At 36.5% G+C, this 18,913-nt stretch overlaps 1 protein-coding gene across 5 annotated transcripts in view; it reads right to left on the bottom strand.

Moving 5' to 3' along the window:
• GMCL1 (germ cell-less 1, spermatogenesis associated) overlaps positions 1 to 18,913 on the bottom strand; it is a 55,396-nt gene that overhangs the window by 18,327 nt on the left and 18,156 nt on the right. For 3 of the 5 annotated variants that reach the window (XR_011999337.1, XM_072746167.1, XM_072746169.1), the window contains 4 exons: positions 18,807 to 18,897; positions 14,547 to 14,684; positions 5,891 to 5,960; positions 2,841 to 2,916 (listed from right to left, as the gene is read on the bottom strand). Coding sequence is in view for 3 of the 5 variants with exons in the window: in XM_072746167.1 (XP_072602268.1) it covers positions 2,841 to 2,916; positions 5,891 to 5,960; positions 14,547 to 14,684; positions 18,807 to 18,897 (375 nt within the window). In the remaining 2 variants the exon portion in view is untranslated. The remainder of the gene's footprint in view (positions 1 to 2,840; positions 2,917 to 5,890; positions 5,961 to 14,546; positions 14,685 to 18,806; positions 18,898 to 18,913) is intronic. The other 2 variants (XR_011999338.1, XM_072746168.1) reach the window with 1 other exon arrangement.

Here is an 18,913-nt window from a genome sequence, read left to right as displayed (position 1 = left end):
AAACAGGAATACATTCAGAGGATTGGTCAGGGGTCAGGAAATGTAGGGCCTAGGAGTCCTTAGTAAGGAAGAGCACGCATTTCTTCTAAGTGCAGTAAGAGGCTGATGGAAAGTTCTAGGCAAGGGAGAAACATTTGAGATGATTTAACTTGCATCTAAAAAAAAATGATTTTGGCTGTTATATGGGAAACAAAATGTAGAAGAACAAGAGCAAAAGTAGGGAGAGCAGTTATGAATGAGCCTGGAGGAATTTCTGATGAACACCAGGTATGGTATTTAAGATAGAAGTATCTCAAGTTCGCAGCCTATTCAATAGATGAATGAGAGAGAGGCCCTTTATGGGTTAGAGAATTCCTTGGAAAGGAGAAAGTCTGGGGATGAAAATCAAAGAGTTCAGCTTGGGACTATTTTATTCAAGATGCTACTAGGATTCTAAGAAAGGTGTCAAGTGAATAGCTAGATATATGAATCTGGAGTTAGAAGTCGTCAGTGTGAAGTCATTTGAACTAGGTGAGATTCCTTTGGAGTGAGCTTACTGCTTTTATTTTCTGATGAAAGAAATAAGGTTATTAGGTAAGAATGAGACAGCACTGCCCCTTTTAAAGAAGGTCTGACAGGTACTCAAAGAATGACAGGATAAATTCAATAGGTAAATATAGGAGGGTCACCATGCAGCACCTGAAGTTTAGTTACAAACATTCAAGTGAAACCTGGTGGGGTACAGTTTTTCTTTAGTCATATCCATTTATTTGAAAGCAGGAATGGAGTACATGGCAAATCAGGATTTAATAAGAATGGGGGTTTAGCCAGCTGAGCCTGACAGAGTGAAAAGGGAAGTTAGGAGTATTAACCAGGAACCAATTTTAAGATGGAACATAAAATGTAAGTAAAGAAAGAAGTAGGGATGTGATGAGAGGGTAATGGGAAAAAAAGGTAGTAAGAACAATGTATTATACATCCCAGTGGAGTTAAAAAATTGTTGGGAGTCCAGGTTCTAGAAAGAGAGTGCTAGAAAGATAATAGAAGTGGAATCTGAAAATGGTATGCTTGAAATGGCAATTTTGAAGGAGGTGTATTGTTTAGTAAAGCAAAAAGTGAAGATATGCTTCTTCCAGAAAATGGGTGCTGGAGGTAGGGTAGAGCTAAGATCACTGTGGGGACAAAGGTCAGGGAATAGAGACACTGAAATCACCAAGACTGACAACAAGAACAGTGATAAATATGGAGAGCCCAGTGAATGATGCTATTCAGTGGTGTAGAGTATTGAGTGGTGTAGTAGAAGCATGTGCTTCAAAGGAGCTGTGGTTCAGTGAGGGAGGGAGTTGTGGAAGTAGCAACAAGGAAGACTAAGGAATAAAGAAGACACCTACCTATTCCGCTTTCATATGCTACTAATATTTATCACAATTATTGAATGCAAACTTAATTAATGTCTAAAAACAAGAAAAGTTAAAATGAGGGAAAATTTGGGAGAAAAATAACTGAATGCTTATCTAAATTAGACTGATTTATTATTATCTTTTAGAAGAGGGATGGGGGGACTCCCTGGGTGGCGCAGCGGTTTAGCGCCTGCCTTTGGCCCAGGGCGTGATCCTGGTGACCCGGGATCGAATCCCACGTCGGGCTCCCGGTGCATGGAGCCTGCTTCTCCCTCTGCCTGTGTCTCTGCCTCTCTCTCTCTCTCTGTGACTATCATAAATAAATAAAAATTTAAAAAAAAAAAAAAATAGAAGAGGGATGGGCAGAGGGAGAGGGAGAGAAAGAACCTATAGCAGTCTCCATGCCCAGTGCGTGAGTCCATTGCGAAGCCTGATCCCACAACCCTGAGATCATGACCTGAGCTGAAATCAAGAGTCGGATGCTTAACCAACTGAGCCACCCAGACAACCCAGGCTGAATTATTTTTTAAGATGAAAATTACAGGGATCCCTGGGTGGCTCAGCGGTTTGGTGCCTGCCTTCAGCCCAAAGCATGATCCTGAAGTCCTGGGATTGGGTCCCACATCGGGCTCCCTGCATGGAGCCTGCTCCTCCTCTGCCTGTCTCTGTCTCTGCCTCTGCCTCTCTCTCTCTCTCTGCGTCTGTCATGAATAAAATAATAAATTTTAAAAAAAGATGGAAATTACAAATAGAGTGGGATTTTAAAACTTGTAGTTCATGTCCCATTAAAATCAGTAAGAGTCACAATAAGCTTTTTTAAAAAATTAAAGAGGGGATCCCTGGGTGGCGCAAGGGTTTGGCGCCTGCCTTTGGCCCAGGGCGCAATCCTGGAGACCCGGGATCGAGTCCCATATCGGGCTCCCGGTGCACGGAGCCTGCTTCTCCCTCTGCCTGTGTCTCTGCCTCTCTCTCTCTATCATAAATAAATAAAAATTAAAAAATTTAAAAAATAATTTAAAAAAATAAAAAATAAAAAATTAAAAAGAAAACAGGATTTTTGGATACAGTAATAGTATTGTTTCATAATACTTTTGTTTCACTTATATACATTTATATATAGTAGTAATGAATAAAAGAAGTCTAAATGCAAGTAGCAATCAAAGGGTTTGAATGTCTTTGATTTAAGGTAATCATAAAATTTAAAAAATGACTTTTAAGACTATGTAATAGCTCCCATATAATTTCTTATTTATCTTAATTTCTGGATTGCAGAGGCCTCTTATATCTCTTAGACACAAAAGGTCTAATCACCACTCCCTGCCCAGGAGACCATGCTACAGAAACTACCAAAAAAGCTCTTCTGAGGTATGGCAGGCATTGTGATTGTTACACAAAAGTGTATTTTGCACTAGTAGTACAGTAATTTGCATGAGAATATTAAGAGTCATAACCCATACTTACTTCACCATCTTTGGCAAGCTTTCTACCACACCGCATACTATTTCCCTCTAGTTCTTCTTTATTGATTTCTTGAGGCCTAGAAATATACATAAGATGTGAAATCTCATAGAAAATAGGCAACTAATAGTTTAAAAAGAATTAAGTTTAAAAGAAGAGAAAAATTGGCTAATGGATTTAAAAATATCTTTTTGTGGTTACAAAAAAATACAAAAAGCACTGATTAAATCTTGCCCATTGCCTTTGCTAAATTAAAAAAAATAATAACTTTAATGTTTTTCTTAGCTCTGACTTTTGGACTACTTTTATTAGGGCTTAGCCAAACCAAAGGGAAAAAAATATCTACAAGAAATTGTGCTCATCAAAAAAATAAAACACTGAAAAGTCTAAGTAAAATAAGTTAAAATCTACTATTTAAGATGTGACTTGGTATCATCTACCACTGGACATTACTTCATATCCAAGCTATCTTTTATGTAGTATAATCATGCAAAGTCAATATTTAATAGAAGCAGCTGTAGAATTGTATCAATTGATCTTTCTTGGTTCCCTACTTTAAAAGCCTTAATCAACTAAGAAAAATACTATTATTTCAAGTTATGATAACAAAAAGCCATGATTATTAGTTTGGAACCCCAAATGATAGAAATAATACAATATATTCATCATATACAACATTTATTAAGTGCCTAGATACTAGGGACTTCAATCATCATCAAATTAAAATAGTGAAACAAATATACAAAAAATAAGTAAATGTAAACATGTCCTTGACATCCAAGAGTTCATTCTAGTAGAGATATAAGTAACAATTACAAATGTGGAGAGAGTTGTGATGTTAGGGCAGGAAGAGGGCACAGATTTACTGCCTGGGATTAGAGAGGGATCATCACAGAGGAGGTATTATTTGTGCCAAGTGGGAGTTTGTTGAAGTAGAGGTTAGGGGTGATTCAGTGCAGGACAAGGGCACTTCAGGTAGAAGGTCTAGTAGGTAAAAAGAATCTGGAGCATAAAAGAATCCCAAATATATGAAGAATTTCGTACATCAAGAGTTTAAGATGAGCACGAGAGGAGGCGAAGTGAAAGACATTTGGGATAGACTTGGACAAGCCCCCCAGGCTATGCTAATAAGAGTTTTAACTTTCCCTGTAGATCATAGAGAGTTCCCAGGCATTAGTTCTGTTACATTGACATTTTTTATTATGAAAAATTTCAAACCTAAAAGTAGATAAAATAGTATAATGAGCTAAATTTTTTCACCATCTAGCTCAACAATTTTGTTTTAGTTTACTCCAAGCCTACTTCTCCCCATATCCCTTCTGGCTGATCACTTTGAGGCCAATCCTCCAGGCATATCCTTTAATCTGTAAATAGTTCAATATAAATTTCTTAAAGACAAGGAATTTTTTTAAATGTTAATATAATATATATCACATATAAATAACAATAGTCCCTATCGTTAAATCCTTGGACATATTTAAGCAGGGAAGTGACACAATTATATTTCTGCTTCAGAAAGATTATCTGTTGGCAATATGGAAGGAAGAACATGAAAGAAAACCGTGGAGGTAGATTTTATTAGATTATAACCTAGCACTCAGGAAAATACATGGTCTTCTTCACTTTAGTAGCCCTGCAGCAGTAAGCAGATGCTCAGTGTCTATAAAACAGAGCACTTCATTGGGGTGCTATAATCATACATAAACTTCTGAGGGGAGGAAACCCACTTATTCCAGCTCAGTCTTTTGGGTCAGACTCTATGTTCAACTCAGTAAAGATACAGATGAGGAAAATCTTGAAAAAGAAGAACACCCAACATCTAAAAACTGAATATACAAAAGAATGAGGATGACTGAAAATATTTCATATATTACAAAATGCTTTGAATCTGAATTCCATTAAATAATTAACTTTCTCTTTTTTTTGGTTTTTGTTATTTCTTCTTTTTTTTAAGATTTTATTTATTTATTCATGAGAAACACAGACAGGGAGGAGAGAGAGAGAGAGAGGCAGAGACACAGGCAGAGGGAGAAGCAGGCTCCAGCAGGAAGCCCGACATGAGACTCGATCCTGGGTCTCCAGGATCGCGTCCTGGGCTGAAGGCGGCACTAAACCGCTGAGCCACCTGGGATGTCTGATTTGTTATTATTTCCATTTCAACAATCTTACTGTGTTTGTGTAGGATAAGTATGCTGTGAATATATTTGGAAAAAGATGGAATATAAATTATAAATAAAGTAGAAACCAAGAATCCTGGAAAATAACCTCGTAATCATTACCATGAGTTTGTATAACACTCTCAGACAGTCACTGTGTGGATAAAACATAACTAGGTCATATATTTTAGCAAGTTTTTTGGTACATAAAAATGCGTTAAATCGGGGCAAAAAAAAAGTCAAACTTAAGGCCTCTTCCATATATACTCACAGATGGATTGTCTCCTCACATGGCCTATAGCCAAGAAGCTGCTATAAAGATCAAATAATAAATGTGGAAGTACTTCTGTGAACTGCAAAGCACACTGAAAGAATAGATATCTGCTTTTCCTTCAAATGAAAAACACAAAAATATTGTGTGTGTGCGGGGGGGGAGTCATCTATAACTGGATTATGTTAATTCATTTTAGACTCAGAGATCTTTAAAATACTTCTTAGATAATTAATAAAAATTACAATATCACACTACCACAAATAAGATTAGCTTTACCTATAAAAAAGTATGAAAATCATGCTTTGTGAAACCATTACTCCAAGTAATATTTCAGTATGTTGAAAGAAAATCCTAATATAACACCAGGTGAAACACAGTTTATGAATTACTCAGTTTTTACAAATAAGTAAATGACTATTCAAACATTTCACTAATTGACCAGAAAGATTAATATTGATGTTACATAAATGTAAGAAAAAAAGCTGATTAATGATCTTTTCCCTACTTTAACACCTCTTGATTTTTCAATATAATAAGTGCATTTTAAAATTCATAGCAGGGTTTATTTGTTTATTTATTTTTGTTTGTTTATTATGAACAATGAAATGACCTAACATACTTACCCCACCTCACTGTCTTGTTCTGCCCGGAGCATAGCAAGCCACTGCTGTTTATACACTGAAGACAGCCATTCTAAATATAAAAATAGATAAATGTAAAATAATAATAATATGAAGAACATAAAACATCAAAAAATTTTAAGAACTAGGGGCAGCCCGGTGCCTCAGTGGTTTAGTGCCACCTTCAGCCCGGGGCGTGATCCTGGAGACCCGGGATCGAGTCCCGTGTCGGGCTCCCTGCATGGAGCCTGCTTCTCCCTCTCCCTATATCTCTGCCTCTCTCTGTGTCTCTCATGAATAAATAAATAAAATCTTAAAAAAAAAAATTGAGAACTGGATAAAATTGTTACATTTTTTTTAAAAAGATTTATTCATGAAAAACACAGAGAGAGGGGCAGAGGCAGGCAGAGGGAGAAGCAGGCTCCATGCAGGGAGCCTGATGTGGGACTTGACCCTGAGCGAAAAGCAGACACTCAACTCCTGAGCCGCCTAGGCATCCCAAAATTGTTACATTTCTAAGCTTAAAATAGCAACAAATAGATCTGGCAGTTTAGATTTTACAAATGCTCTGTAACAATATGGCTTAGGGCAGCCTGGGTGACTCAGCAGTTTAGTGCCACCTTCGGCCCAGGGCATGATCCTGAGGCCCTGGGATCGAGTCCCACATCAGGCTCCCTGCATGGAGCCTGCTTCTCCCTCTGCCTGTGTCTCTGCCCCCTCCCCCATATCTCTCATGAATAAATAAATAAAATATTTAAAAAACAAAACAATATGGCTTAATGATTTTTAGTGTGGTAAACGCTATTTTGCTTTGCTTTAAGATGGACTGTACTTAGATTATATGCATTCACATTAGGATTTAAATCTTTAAAGTAGATTCTTGCATTTAATAGTTTCCTTGTCATAGCTCATATTAATTTTTGTGAGAAACATACGTAAAGTAGTATTTTGTTTTCATATAATTTTTATAGAAAACTGAATATATATTAATTTATTAAATTATCTAAAAATAACAATTAATGGGAGATAAATTATCAGATGAATCATGCATACTCAAAAATAATTTTGCAGGGCGCCTAAGTGGCATAGTCGGGTTAGGCATCCGGACTCTTGGTTTCGACTCAGGTTGTAATCTCAGAGCAGTGAGATATTGAGCCCTGTGACAGTATTCTGTGTGGAGTCTGCTTGATATTTTTTCTCCTTCACCCCCTCCCACTTGTTATTTCTCACTCTCTAAAATAAATAAATCTTTTGAAAAATAATAATTTTGCCATATTAGATTTAGGTAATTTATTAAAAAGACTTTAATTTATTCTAAATGGAATAAAAGTTACAGTTATATCTTTAATAAGCATATAATTTTTACCCACAGGTCTATGTAAACTGAAATTTTAGTTAAAATTTATTAAAAATATAGATGAACTGGCTTAGTACCATACTTATTTTTGTTTTTATTTATTCCCAAAGAACATATTTTCTGTTTTTTTTAAGTTAAATGATTTTTCAATCTCTATTAGAAGAATGCAAACCCTACTGTGATTAAAATCCACATTTCACTTCATAAGTCTTAAAATAAAGGTATCCAGATGACTTGCACTGTTTATTGGGATCTGCCCTTAAAACTCTCTATAAATACACTTTGAATGTTTTGTTCTGTTAAAATATTCTTGTTATTATGCAGAATAACTACTAAATATCTAGGCCACATATAATTTGTTTTCAGTAGGTAAAGACTAGTAAAGTTTATGTGAGTCAGTATAAATGCATACATATTGTGTATTTTATTTGCAATGCATTCTAATTTTTAAATTCTGTTCTAATGTATTTTATAAGAAAAAAAGAGCTGATCTTTTCTCGTTAAAATAGATTTCTTAATTCACTGATAGTTATGCCTCTAAGATGAAATGCATTGATCTAGGGATGTAGAATATGGTTTTCATGATTCATTTATAAAACTGGAATGAAAAGGTTACACATAAATATTCTCAAATATCATGTAAGATACAGCACGTGAAAAGGTTTTAAAATTCAATTTTAAAATTTAAAGTTCTGGGCAGCCTGGGTGGCTCAGCGGTTTTGCGCTGCCTTCAGCCTAGGACCTGATCCTGGAGTCCCAGAATCAGGTCCCACGTCAGGCTCCCTGCATGGAGCCTGCTTCTCCCTCTGCCTGTGTCTCTGCCTCTCTCTCTCATGAATAAATAAAATCTTAAAAAAATAAATAAATAAAGGGATCCCTGGGTGGTGCAGCGGTTTGGCGCCTGCCTTTGGCCCAGGGCGCGATCCTGGAGACCCGGGATCGAAACCCACGTCGGGCTCCCGGTTCCCGGTGCATGGAGCCTGCTTCTCCCTCTGCCTGTGTCTCTGCCTCTCTCTCTCTCTCTCTATCATAAATTTAAAAAAAAAGTTTTTTTAAATAAAAATAAATAAATAAAATTTAAATTTCTCACAACCCTGTGGAGCCTGGGTGGCTGAGTCAGTTAAGTGTCCAACTCTTTTTTTTTTTTTTTTTAAAGATTTGTTTATTTGAGAGAGAGAGAGAAAGAGGATCTTAATGCTAGGCATGGAGCCAACATGGGCCTAATCCTAGGACCCCAAAATCATGACCTGAGCAGAAATGAAGAGTCATGCTCAACTGGCTGAGCCACCCAGGTGCCCCAAGCCTCCAACTTAATTTCAGCTCAGGTTATCATGATCTCAGGGCCGTGAAAATTGAGCCTGCATAAGATTCTCTCTCTCTCCCTTGGAGCCTCCTCGCCCCTGCTCTCTTTCTCTCTAAAAAAATAAAATTTTCACAACCTTTCAATAATCTCCTTTAAAACTAAAAGCACCAAAGGAAAAAAAATTCGAAACCAAACACCCCAGAAAACCAAAAACCACTTCAACAAATTAAAAACATGGGTACATAGTTTTGTCTCTCCTTTCTTGTCTTACTTTAAGCAAGTAAAAAGTCAAACTAGAAACCTTTCTAGTCACTGGTAGTTTACCCCGTAGCCCAAAAATAAGTCCATAGAACAGTAAGTTCAAATGCAATGTTGAGAAAAGAAAAAAAAAAAAAAAAGAATCACTGCTAAAATGAGTTTGAGAAACATGGGATGAAAATAAGTAAGACAGGTTCATCTTTATATCGTTTTTAATACAATTATATGCAGTCCTATCTCCACAAGGTAGATATACTACAGAGTTTGCCAGAATCCTTTTTAGCAGAGTTAGTATTCAATGCAAAGATTCCTTTAAGAAATTTCCATCCAGGAAAATAATCTTAAACACTTATTTTAAATGTTGTTAGACCAAAGCCCCATACAAAAGCTCAAAATGGGCGTTAACAAGGTGCCATTTGACCGTGCCTTGGACTCAGCTACAGATCTAGCATATAGTAATTCTGAATGTAAACAGAGTATTTTTCCAATAGAATAAATGAGATAAGTCAGATAAATTTAGATTACTTCTCTTGTCTTACACAAAGGATATGGTACAAAGGGTCTCCAAAAGCATAATATTTGAAAATCTAATGTCTTAGCTTTACACATTTTAAAAAACAAAAAGATAAAGGATGCCTGGGTGGTTTGGTTAAAGTGTCTGTTGACTTCAGCTTGGTCTCCAGGTGGGTTTACACTGGGTGTGGAACCTACTTAGGATTCTCTCTCCCTCTCTTTGCCCCTCTCCCCTCTTTAGACAAACAAAATAAAAAAGATATGTTCCTAATTTACTCAGTATTTTATTACTTAAGTGAAAGAAAAGGTGTATGTTTCAGGTATATACACACAAAAAAATTTACTTATAATCAGTAAAGTTTATAGCAAAAAACAGCCTACAAGTTGAACTGCTATACAAAACACTTAAGTCAGATGTAGATCGTGAAGGTAAAAGACCAAAAGTTTACATAATAAAAAAATTCCCATATGGACAAATAAGAGTATTTTGAATAGAGCATCTAGGTATGAAGTATCAGTAACACTATGGAAAAGTCTGACTTTTAAGTAACCAGTAAGATAAGAGTGAAAACAATATGATTACAGAACAAGAAAGACATGGGGCTGCATTTGAGCTGTGCTTCTCACTAGCTGTATGGCAGGACAGTTATACTTCGTCTGTAAGATGGGGACAACTACCTTGATGAATTTCAAAGTTATGTTACAAAATACACATTAAATGCAGTATCTGGCATACACAGAATACTTTGAAGAATCTACACATATTTGCTTACTTTTCCCCATCCTCTCCCTTTACAGTTCCTAGGTTAGCAGCTAGAAATGAAATTTGAGAGAGTAAATGCACGATTAGGCCATATGTAAATTAGTATGTTTTAGAAAACAATTTTAGTTTTCACAGAGTGCCTACTACTTGTCAATCAGTGCCCTATGTACTAGAAGGAAAAGGTTGTAAAACCTATGGGCCTCACAGTTCAACAAGGACACAGATACATTCTGCACTTAGGTCATCGAGCAAACGATGACAACGTCTTAATCAAGGGAATGCCTTGGGTAAAGGAAGGTGGTGATTTTGAGAACTATCTATGAAAATATCTACAGGGCTTGGTGAATGGACGTGGAGGAAAGAGTTTAAGGAGGAGTGTAGGATGACTTCCAGGAGTTTGTTTTTTTCGTAAGGCTGGGCTATTTATTAATGGTGTTAATGATTAATAGGAACACAGGAAGAAAAAAAGCAGGCAGGGATTGGGGCTGAAGAGGAAATTTAAGTACTGTTTTGAACAGATGGCCGGAAGCAATTTATAGATGGCAAGACAGCAGTTGAATATTGAAGTATGAAATTCAGGGGAGAGGTCAGAACTGGAATCTTTTAATAAATCATATGAACAAAGAATATTACTCTGGGAGAATGAAAAAATCAATGGGTCAAAAATATTCTCAGGAAGTTAAGAAGTAGGCAGAGTAAGAGACACTTACAAAAGAAAAAGAGAAGGAATGGTTAGAGAAATAGGAAAAGACTCAGGAAAGAACAGCATTTCTAAACCATGGGAGTACAGTAGGGAATTTCAAGAAAAAAAAAAACAAACAAACCATAACATAAAATGCTAGGTAGGCTAAATGAGGCCACTAGACTTTGCAAACAGAACAACCCTAACTTTTGCTAGAAGGTCTGAGTGAAACAGTGAGGGCAAGGGACAGACTGCAGAGTGCTGAGAAATGACTAAAAGGAAGGAGAGAGCATCTGCAGACTGCTCTGAAGGGGGCTTAGAAGGTTGCTTTGTGGGGGAGGCAGCAGCGTCAAGGGAAGCTTTCTGGTCTTGTTTTGTAATAAGAGATTTGACCATATTTTAAAGGCTAAGGTAGAGTAGGGAGGGCAGAGGCTGAAGATACAATTTAAATGATAAGGTTTACTTTCAGAACAAACAGGAAGTGATAAGATCATGACATGAACAGAGCAGGAGGTTGGCTTGACAGGGAGGGAGCACCTCAACTGCAGGACAGGAAGACAGGTGAGGAAGAATAGGAATTGAACAAGTTATTACCTGATTACCCCAAATTTATATTTAAAAAAAACAACAACAGAATTCCTATACTGACTGGGAGGTGACTGGATAGGAAGATTGAACAGAATGGCAGAGGTCTAATACAATTAATGAAGTAAATGAAAAAGAGAGTGGCCAAAGTGACCAAATAAATGCAGCGTAAGAAGTCCCAAAGTGCAAGCTTAGTGTTGAAATGTGAATTTGCAGTGCACCAGTACAAAATTGGTAAAAAACCTCTGTAGCAGTACTCCTCTGAGAACTGCTACAGACCCTTCTCCCAGGGACTGAATACTCAGTGGAACCCAGAGCTCAAATGCTATAGAAACAAAATTTTTTTTTTAAATTTTTTTTAAATTTTTTATTTATTTATGATAGTCACAGAGAGAGAGAGAGAGGCAGAGACACAGGCGGAGGGAGAAGCAGGCTCCATGCACCGGGAGCCCGACGCGGGATTCGATCCCGGGTCTCCAGGACGCGGGATTCGATCCCGGGTCTCCAAGATCGCGCCCCGGGCCAAAGGCAGGCGCCAAACCACTGCGCCACCCAGGGATCCCTAGAAACAAAATTTAATTTAGTTTTAGGATTTTGCCAAGTGGAAGGACACAGAGGTGAAGGCAACTGTTGAGAGAGAGTAGTTCAGATGATCAATCATGAAATCCAGGCCCTAAAAAGGAAGGAGAGGTTTGAAAGCCTGGTAGAAAATGGAGGGCTTAAAATGGACTGGAAATCAAGTAACAGTACAAGAGGAAATGAAGCTATGAACACGCTATACGGTTGGTTATACGTGGCCTGAAAACTACTTGATTTCCGATGCTGAGCAATTCTGGGTTACAAGGTTCACGGTATTTCTGTGGATGGTGAGTGCCCAATGATCACAAAACACGTTACTGTGGTGGAGGTCCAATTAGTCGGAGGCCAGGGAACAGAATAGAATGATCATTTAAGTACATTATGTGACTGGGCAGACGTGGAAAGGTAAATCCAGTGTCTTCAGTGAATGCGGAAGAATGATAGGGTCAAGAGAGAAAGGATAGAGGGTGAGTTAGATGCTATGCAGTAATAGTTTTGGAAAGGGCACTGAGGGACTAGGACCATGAATGTCTGGCCTCCTATTCCTATATTTTCAGGATGTTTTAACTGACAGAAAGTCCTCTAGAGAGAGAAAATAGTGCCTTCTGGGAGAGTTAAATAAATGAAGAGAAGCGATGGAAGACATAAGAGTTTGTTGACCTGGGTCCCAGAGTACATAATGTAAAGGTCTGGGAGGAATGTTAACAAGATAGATCAGATATACCAAGGAGGGCTAAGGCAGGACAGTAAAAGTATACAGTAAGACAGTTTTTTTTAAAGATTTTATTTATTTATTCATGAGAATACACAGAGAGGAGAGAGAGAGAGGCAGAGACACAGGCAGAGGGAGAAGCAGGCTTCATGCAGGGAGCCTGCTTCTCTCTCTCTCTGCCTCTCTCTCTGTATCTCATTCATAAATAAATAAAATCTTTAAAAAAAATAAAAATAAAAAATAAATAAAGAGGAACATCCTAAAGTAAAGAAAAAGCCCTCTACTGTGATTTTAGGTCTGGAAAAAATGGCTGAAATCTGGTCAGAAATGTGGAATCTAGATTATTTTCAACTTTATACTGAATAAAACATGTCAGACTAAAATACTTTCACCCACCTTACATTCAAAGAATATAAAGCTTACGCACGTGCATCATAGATACACCTACACTGAATTACTTCAGAACAGACTTTTTTCCACTTCTTTCAAAATTCATCTCTAACAAGCCTTGAAAGGAAGTACAGTTAAGAGTGTAATTGGCCCTAGCATCTAGTATTACACCTCTCTAGGGCCTGGCATAGAACACACGAGAACTATTAGAGATCTGCTATATTACAGGGAACATAATCTTCATAGAAACTGTCACTGGAAAAAAAAATACCACAACCATGCAAATGTAATATGCAGCCTTTTATCTTGGCTTTCTAAAATTACTACTATAAAAACAATTTATACAAAATTAACAGAAAAAGTGTCTATAAACCTGCTAGAGTGATTTTATAAAAATGTGTTACTTTCAAATAGACCAGAAGTGTTAACTGTAGGTTTGCTTTCCATTTAATACCTAACTATAGATTTTGAGAACAATTTAAATCCATAAACACACAGCTATATTAAAAATTGAGCTATCAAAAACAATTATAACTTTTTAGATAAATCTATAACTAATTATTAATGTTCACAAATTTAGAAATAAATCTTCAAATTCTATTTCCTATTTTTTATATGCATATATAGTACTAAGCTAAATCTCACATAAGCACTAGAGACTTAGAAAATCAAATCTATAATTGTTTAACAAACTTAAATTATTATAATTAGCAAAGATATTACATTTGCTTTGACATAAGGTTTAAGACTAGAATAAGAAAAAAAGCAAATTTAAGGAGTATTAATAATAAAAGCAGTAACGATCTTTAAATGATACTTTAGGGATGCCTGGGTGGCTCAGCGGTTGCGCACCTGCCTTCAGCTCGAGTCATGATCCCAGGATCCGGGATCGAGTCCCACCATCGGGCTCCCTGCGAGGAGCCTGCTTCTCCCTCTGCCTGTGTCTCTGCCTCTCTCTCTCTCAGTCTATGTCTCTCATGAATAAACAAATAAATACATCTTAAAAACAAACAAACAAACTTCATTTACAGTGTACTTCAAAACTCATTTTTAAAAGTCTGGTCTAAAATAGTGCATTAGTTAAAGAACATCCATATTAATAAAAATTTTAGTATATATTATATACTTTTGTTTTTGTTTTAATGCGTATATATTAATAAAGAGGACTAGAAGAAAGAAAAAAAAATAAAAAGAGGACTAGAAGAAATTCACCAAGATATTAACCCTAGATAATAGGATTCGTTTCTTTTTCCTCATACTTAAAAAAACAACACAAAACAAAACTGTAACAGAAAACGAGAGTCCTTTATATAGTCTGGATTGTGCTAAGTGATATGGGAAAATACTCACTATAAAATGTGGACACAGAAAATTACCTATATAATATGATTTCACTTTGGTACAAAACTGTGTCTCTTAATGGGATTAAGGTTAATTTCTATTCTCTTTATTATTCTTTTTTACAACATAATCAGAAAGATATTACTTAAAATCATAATTTTGTCATGTTCTCTTACCTGAAGGTACTAAAGAATCTTGTTCGATAATTCTTGCAGAGGCCAAATCACTGATAATATACTGTAACCTTAAATGTCTGAATACTGACACAAATGGTTTTCCTTGTTCGGTTTCAAGGAAGGTCATACCTTCAAAATCTATAAAAAACAGTTTAAATCAATAGGCATTCTTTTCAAATGTATCTAATTTTATTCCTAAATGTTTTTATGGGTAGGGAGACACAGACACACAGACACATGTATGTCTATCAGAATACAAATAAGCTACTTTACAAAGATTATACACACCTGTGGTGTATGGATAAAAACCTGGGAAAGATTTAGGAAGAAGCCCCAGGAAACTAATTTTGGTCCCAAGTGGACTTTGGGCTGAGAATTCACTTGTGTACCTTGTTTCTGGAGTTTGGAGCTTCCAGTGCAGCAAGGTTTGGAAAAAGAAGGCTTGAGAATGGTAGGTAGGGTTACGGTCTCTCACCAGAAACCTTCTCCCAGAGACTGAACACTCTAGTGGAACCCAGAGGTCGAATGCCAAACACAGAACATGCATGGGTTTGTCTTTTGCGATTCATCTAATTTATGCTTTAGCTACATGTGATGAACGCTACTAGTTAATATGTTAATTCTCTATCATAGTACCAAATAAGATACAAAGACACTATAGCCACAAGGATAGTATTTATTATTAAAACAATTCAAGTTTATGAAGTATGTGAATTTTTTCTTTTAGGGAGAATTTCAGGTTATTTCTAAAAATAGTTGCTCTCAGTTGTATTCAAATGTGCTTTCATGAGTGTGAAGGAAAGGTCTAGTTCCTGCTATCATATAGAAACTTGTGCAAAAGCCCTAGCCTATTTTCTATTAAAAAGGGATACACCCATGTGAGCATACTCTGTGCTGCTATTAAGGATGGAGAAAAAAGTTGAGTTGCTACTGTTATCTATTATGGCTAAAACTATGTTTCACATGGAACACAGTACTGTGAACAAGAAAGTAGATGATGTCCACTAAAATAATTTTTTCCTGAAATCAGCAAAAAGTCTATTTAATGAAAAGTATTTTCATAATTTTCTAATTTTTACCCCATACATTTTTTGTATTCCTTTGGTGTCTGCTCAGAGTCAAAGTAAACAAAAAAGCAGTAAATTCATTTTAAAAATTAAGTTAACTTTGCTTACTTATGTGGCGTTAACGTCCTTTTTTTTAAGGATAACATTATTTCTAGTGTTCCTATGTTGAATCAAATATGCCAATTCATGGGCTGCACTATGAATACCATTATGGTCTTACAGATGCCCCATCACATGAACAAGTTATAAAAATCTAATACCTGGAGCGGGCACCTGGGTGGCTCATTCTGTTGAGAGTCTGACTCATGATTTAGGCTTGGATCATGATCTCAGGGTCGTGAGATTAGGCCCAAGTCAGGCTCTATGCTCAGCAGACAATCTGCTTGAGATTCTGTCTCCCTCTCTCTTTAGCCCTCCTTCCCAGCTCATGCACATGCGCACTCTCTCTTAAATAAATAAATCTTAAAAAAAAAAATCTAATACTAGATCATCTAGAAATCTGGAAATTATCTCATGAAGCCCTTTTTTCAAGAGTATAGAAAGGATTAGCCCATTTACTTTTGTAAGAATTCATGAATTAGAAATATATTTTAAAGATTGTAGCTGGCCAAGGATAGCCATATGAATTGCACTAACCAAGTTCAATGGCAGTCCCTATGAATAACTGTGTAGAACAAAGTCTAAATTTCCACTGTTTCTTGTAGTCCTGAGCAATGTATATGAAAAATCAAGTAATTAATAAAACCTAAGAGAAATGTCTCAAAATATAATGGGACAGGGGACTACAAGTGGTTTTTCTGTCCTATTTCCTGAGTCCTCACCACTTTGATAATTTTTTAAAAAGATTTATTTATTTGAGAGAGACTGAGAGAGAAAGAGAGTTGGGGGGGGGGGGAAGGGCAGTGGGAGAGAGAGAGAATCTCAAGCAGACTACCTGCTAACCTCCGAGCCTGATGTGGGGCTTGATCCCATGACCCTGAGACATGACCTGAGCCAAAATCAAGAGTCAGACCCTCAACCAACGGAGTCACCCAGGCGCCCCTCTCTTTGATCATTTTAAAACCATATGACATGGGACACCAGGGTGGCTGAGTGGTTGAGCATCTGCCTTTGGCTCAGGGCGTGATTCCAAGGTCCTGGGATTGAGTGCCGCAACAGGCCCCCTGCAGGGAACCTGCTTCTCCCTCTGCCTGTGTCTCTGTCTCTCTCTCTCTCTCTCTCTCTCTCCCTGGCTCTCATGAATATATATATTTTTTTAAATAAAAATAAAACTGTATGACACGACCTTCAAAGTCCTCACTGAAACACAAGGCATCAGACATACATTTTGTTTTATGCAATAAATGTCTCCCTGAAAAGTTATCTAAAACTGTATATTTCTACACGACTGAGGCCGGAATGAAGAGCGTAGAGGAGAAATCTTAATGGGACTGCTGGAGTTCAAATGAGCATAAGTTTCTGTTGGGATTCACCTAACAGCTCCCCGGTTTCCAGAGTGCCTTTGTCTTTTTAGCTTCTCTAACATCTCCTTAACCTCTTTCAGTTGTATCTCTCTCCATTTGGTTTTTTGTTTAAATTTTCTCCTCTATAACTTCTCTAATGCCTCTTTAATTGCCATAATGTAGCTCTAAAGTATAATTTAAAATATAAGTTTAGAATTTTGTTCTTCAAGGCAATCAAGTTAGGTTTTTTTGGTATGGTCCTTTATATTTTTGGTTCATGAGCTTGACAGGAAAATAACTTATCTGGCTCTGAGTTAGGAAATCTCTCTGTATAAAATAACTTCACAAAATTTATTTAAATAAGACATAAAGAGCACTAGATTTTAAATTAAGAACTTCTACTCATCAAAAGATATCCGTAAGAAAGCAAGAAGGCAATCTACAAACTAGAAGATAAATGACAAAGGTTTGGTTATCAGGAATAAAGAATGCCTATTGTGTTATTAAGAGAACACAGATATGATATTAAAATAGGAAAAAGAATGGATATTTCACAGAAGAGGAAACATATGGCTAATAAACATGTAAAAAACTGTTCAATCTCTTCAAGGAAACGACAAATTAAGACCACGATATGAAACTGTCCAATAACAACTAAAATCAGATGCTATATTGTCCAGTGGTGCTAGAGATGGCCTGCACTGGCTTATAAGAGCTGATGGTGTGTATTTCTTAACTCTGCATTCAATGTCAGTGATATCATGTTGGTAGCTTGGAATCAGCCACATTGGGAGAATTTGTATCATGGAAATTAAAAAAACTGCAAATCAGGGATTATTTTTTCAGAGACCACCTTACTAGTACTCCACTATGTTACATATATTAAGACATACATGCATAATACAATAACATTTTCTTAAGGGAATAATAAACACAAAATTCAAGATAGTGGTTGGGAAAGTCAGAGGCAACAACAGAAGAGAAGCACAAGTAACTGAAGTTACTAATGTTCTAGTACTTGAAGATTAGTTTGTGGGGGTTCAGTATATTATTAAAAATAAAAAACGTGGCCATCCATGGACCAAAAATGACCGTGAACTAATAAGGATTATGATTTATCCACTTCTTCGTACCTAAAAATTTTTTCTCTATTATCTGTTCTAGCAAAGTAAAAAATAAATACACTGCATGTTCCCTCTGTCCCAATAAGAAAGAATTTAATGGCAGCTGATCTTAATGAATTTTAGAACAATTTTCTCGAAGAATCCAACAAAACTTATGAGAACTTATGGAAGTTCTCACCCTGCAAAATGCATGCAACACACACATTCCTGTAAAGTTGTGCATGTTCTTTTGGGGTAAGTGATACACTGAGGCCTGTAGATGGGCCCCCCAAGCCCGAGTTAAGAACTGTTGCCTGAGAGGGCTAATGTGTTAGGGAAAATTCAATGTAGTCAAATAAAAGATGAATGTAATCACCAAGACCTGTTGGTGATAAAATGGGAAAAATAATAGTTTGGGGGAATAAAACTATGGTGTTAGTTCGAGGGAAAATAATTCAGTTAATACTTGGCAAGGCATTTTTCTTATTTTTACTATTCTCAATTTATATTAGGGGCTGATGTAGACAACTGCTTACTATCCTCACCAGATCTAAAATTCTCTAGGTCTACAAATAAGTTAGAACCTGATTTTAATAAATTTCAATTAAAAAGGCCCAAAAAACAAATTCTCAAAAGTTTCAGGCATACCTTTTCTCCTCTTAGAAAACCAGACATCTGTTTCAGTCAAAAGCTGTTTTAAAGATCCATTCCATGAAGGCACAAGTTGAAGGAACATCCACTTAAATTTAAGAAAA

This window comes from Vulpes vulpes, unplaced genomic scaffold (genome assembly GCF_048418805.1).
Source record: "Vulpes vulpes isolate BD-2025 unplaced genomic scaffold, VulVul3 u000000657, whole genome shotgun sequence".
Classification (NCBI taxonomy): Eukaryota; Metazoa; Chordata; class Mammalia; order Carnivora; family Canidae; genus Vulpes; species Vulpes vulpes.
The sequence above is the reverse complement of the archived record's forward strand: the minus strand, read 5'-3'. Positions and strand labels throughout refer to the sequence as shown.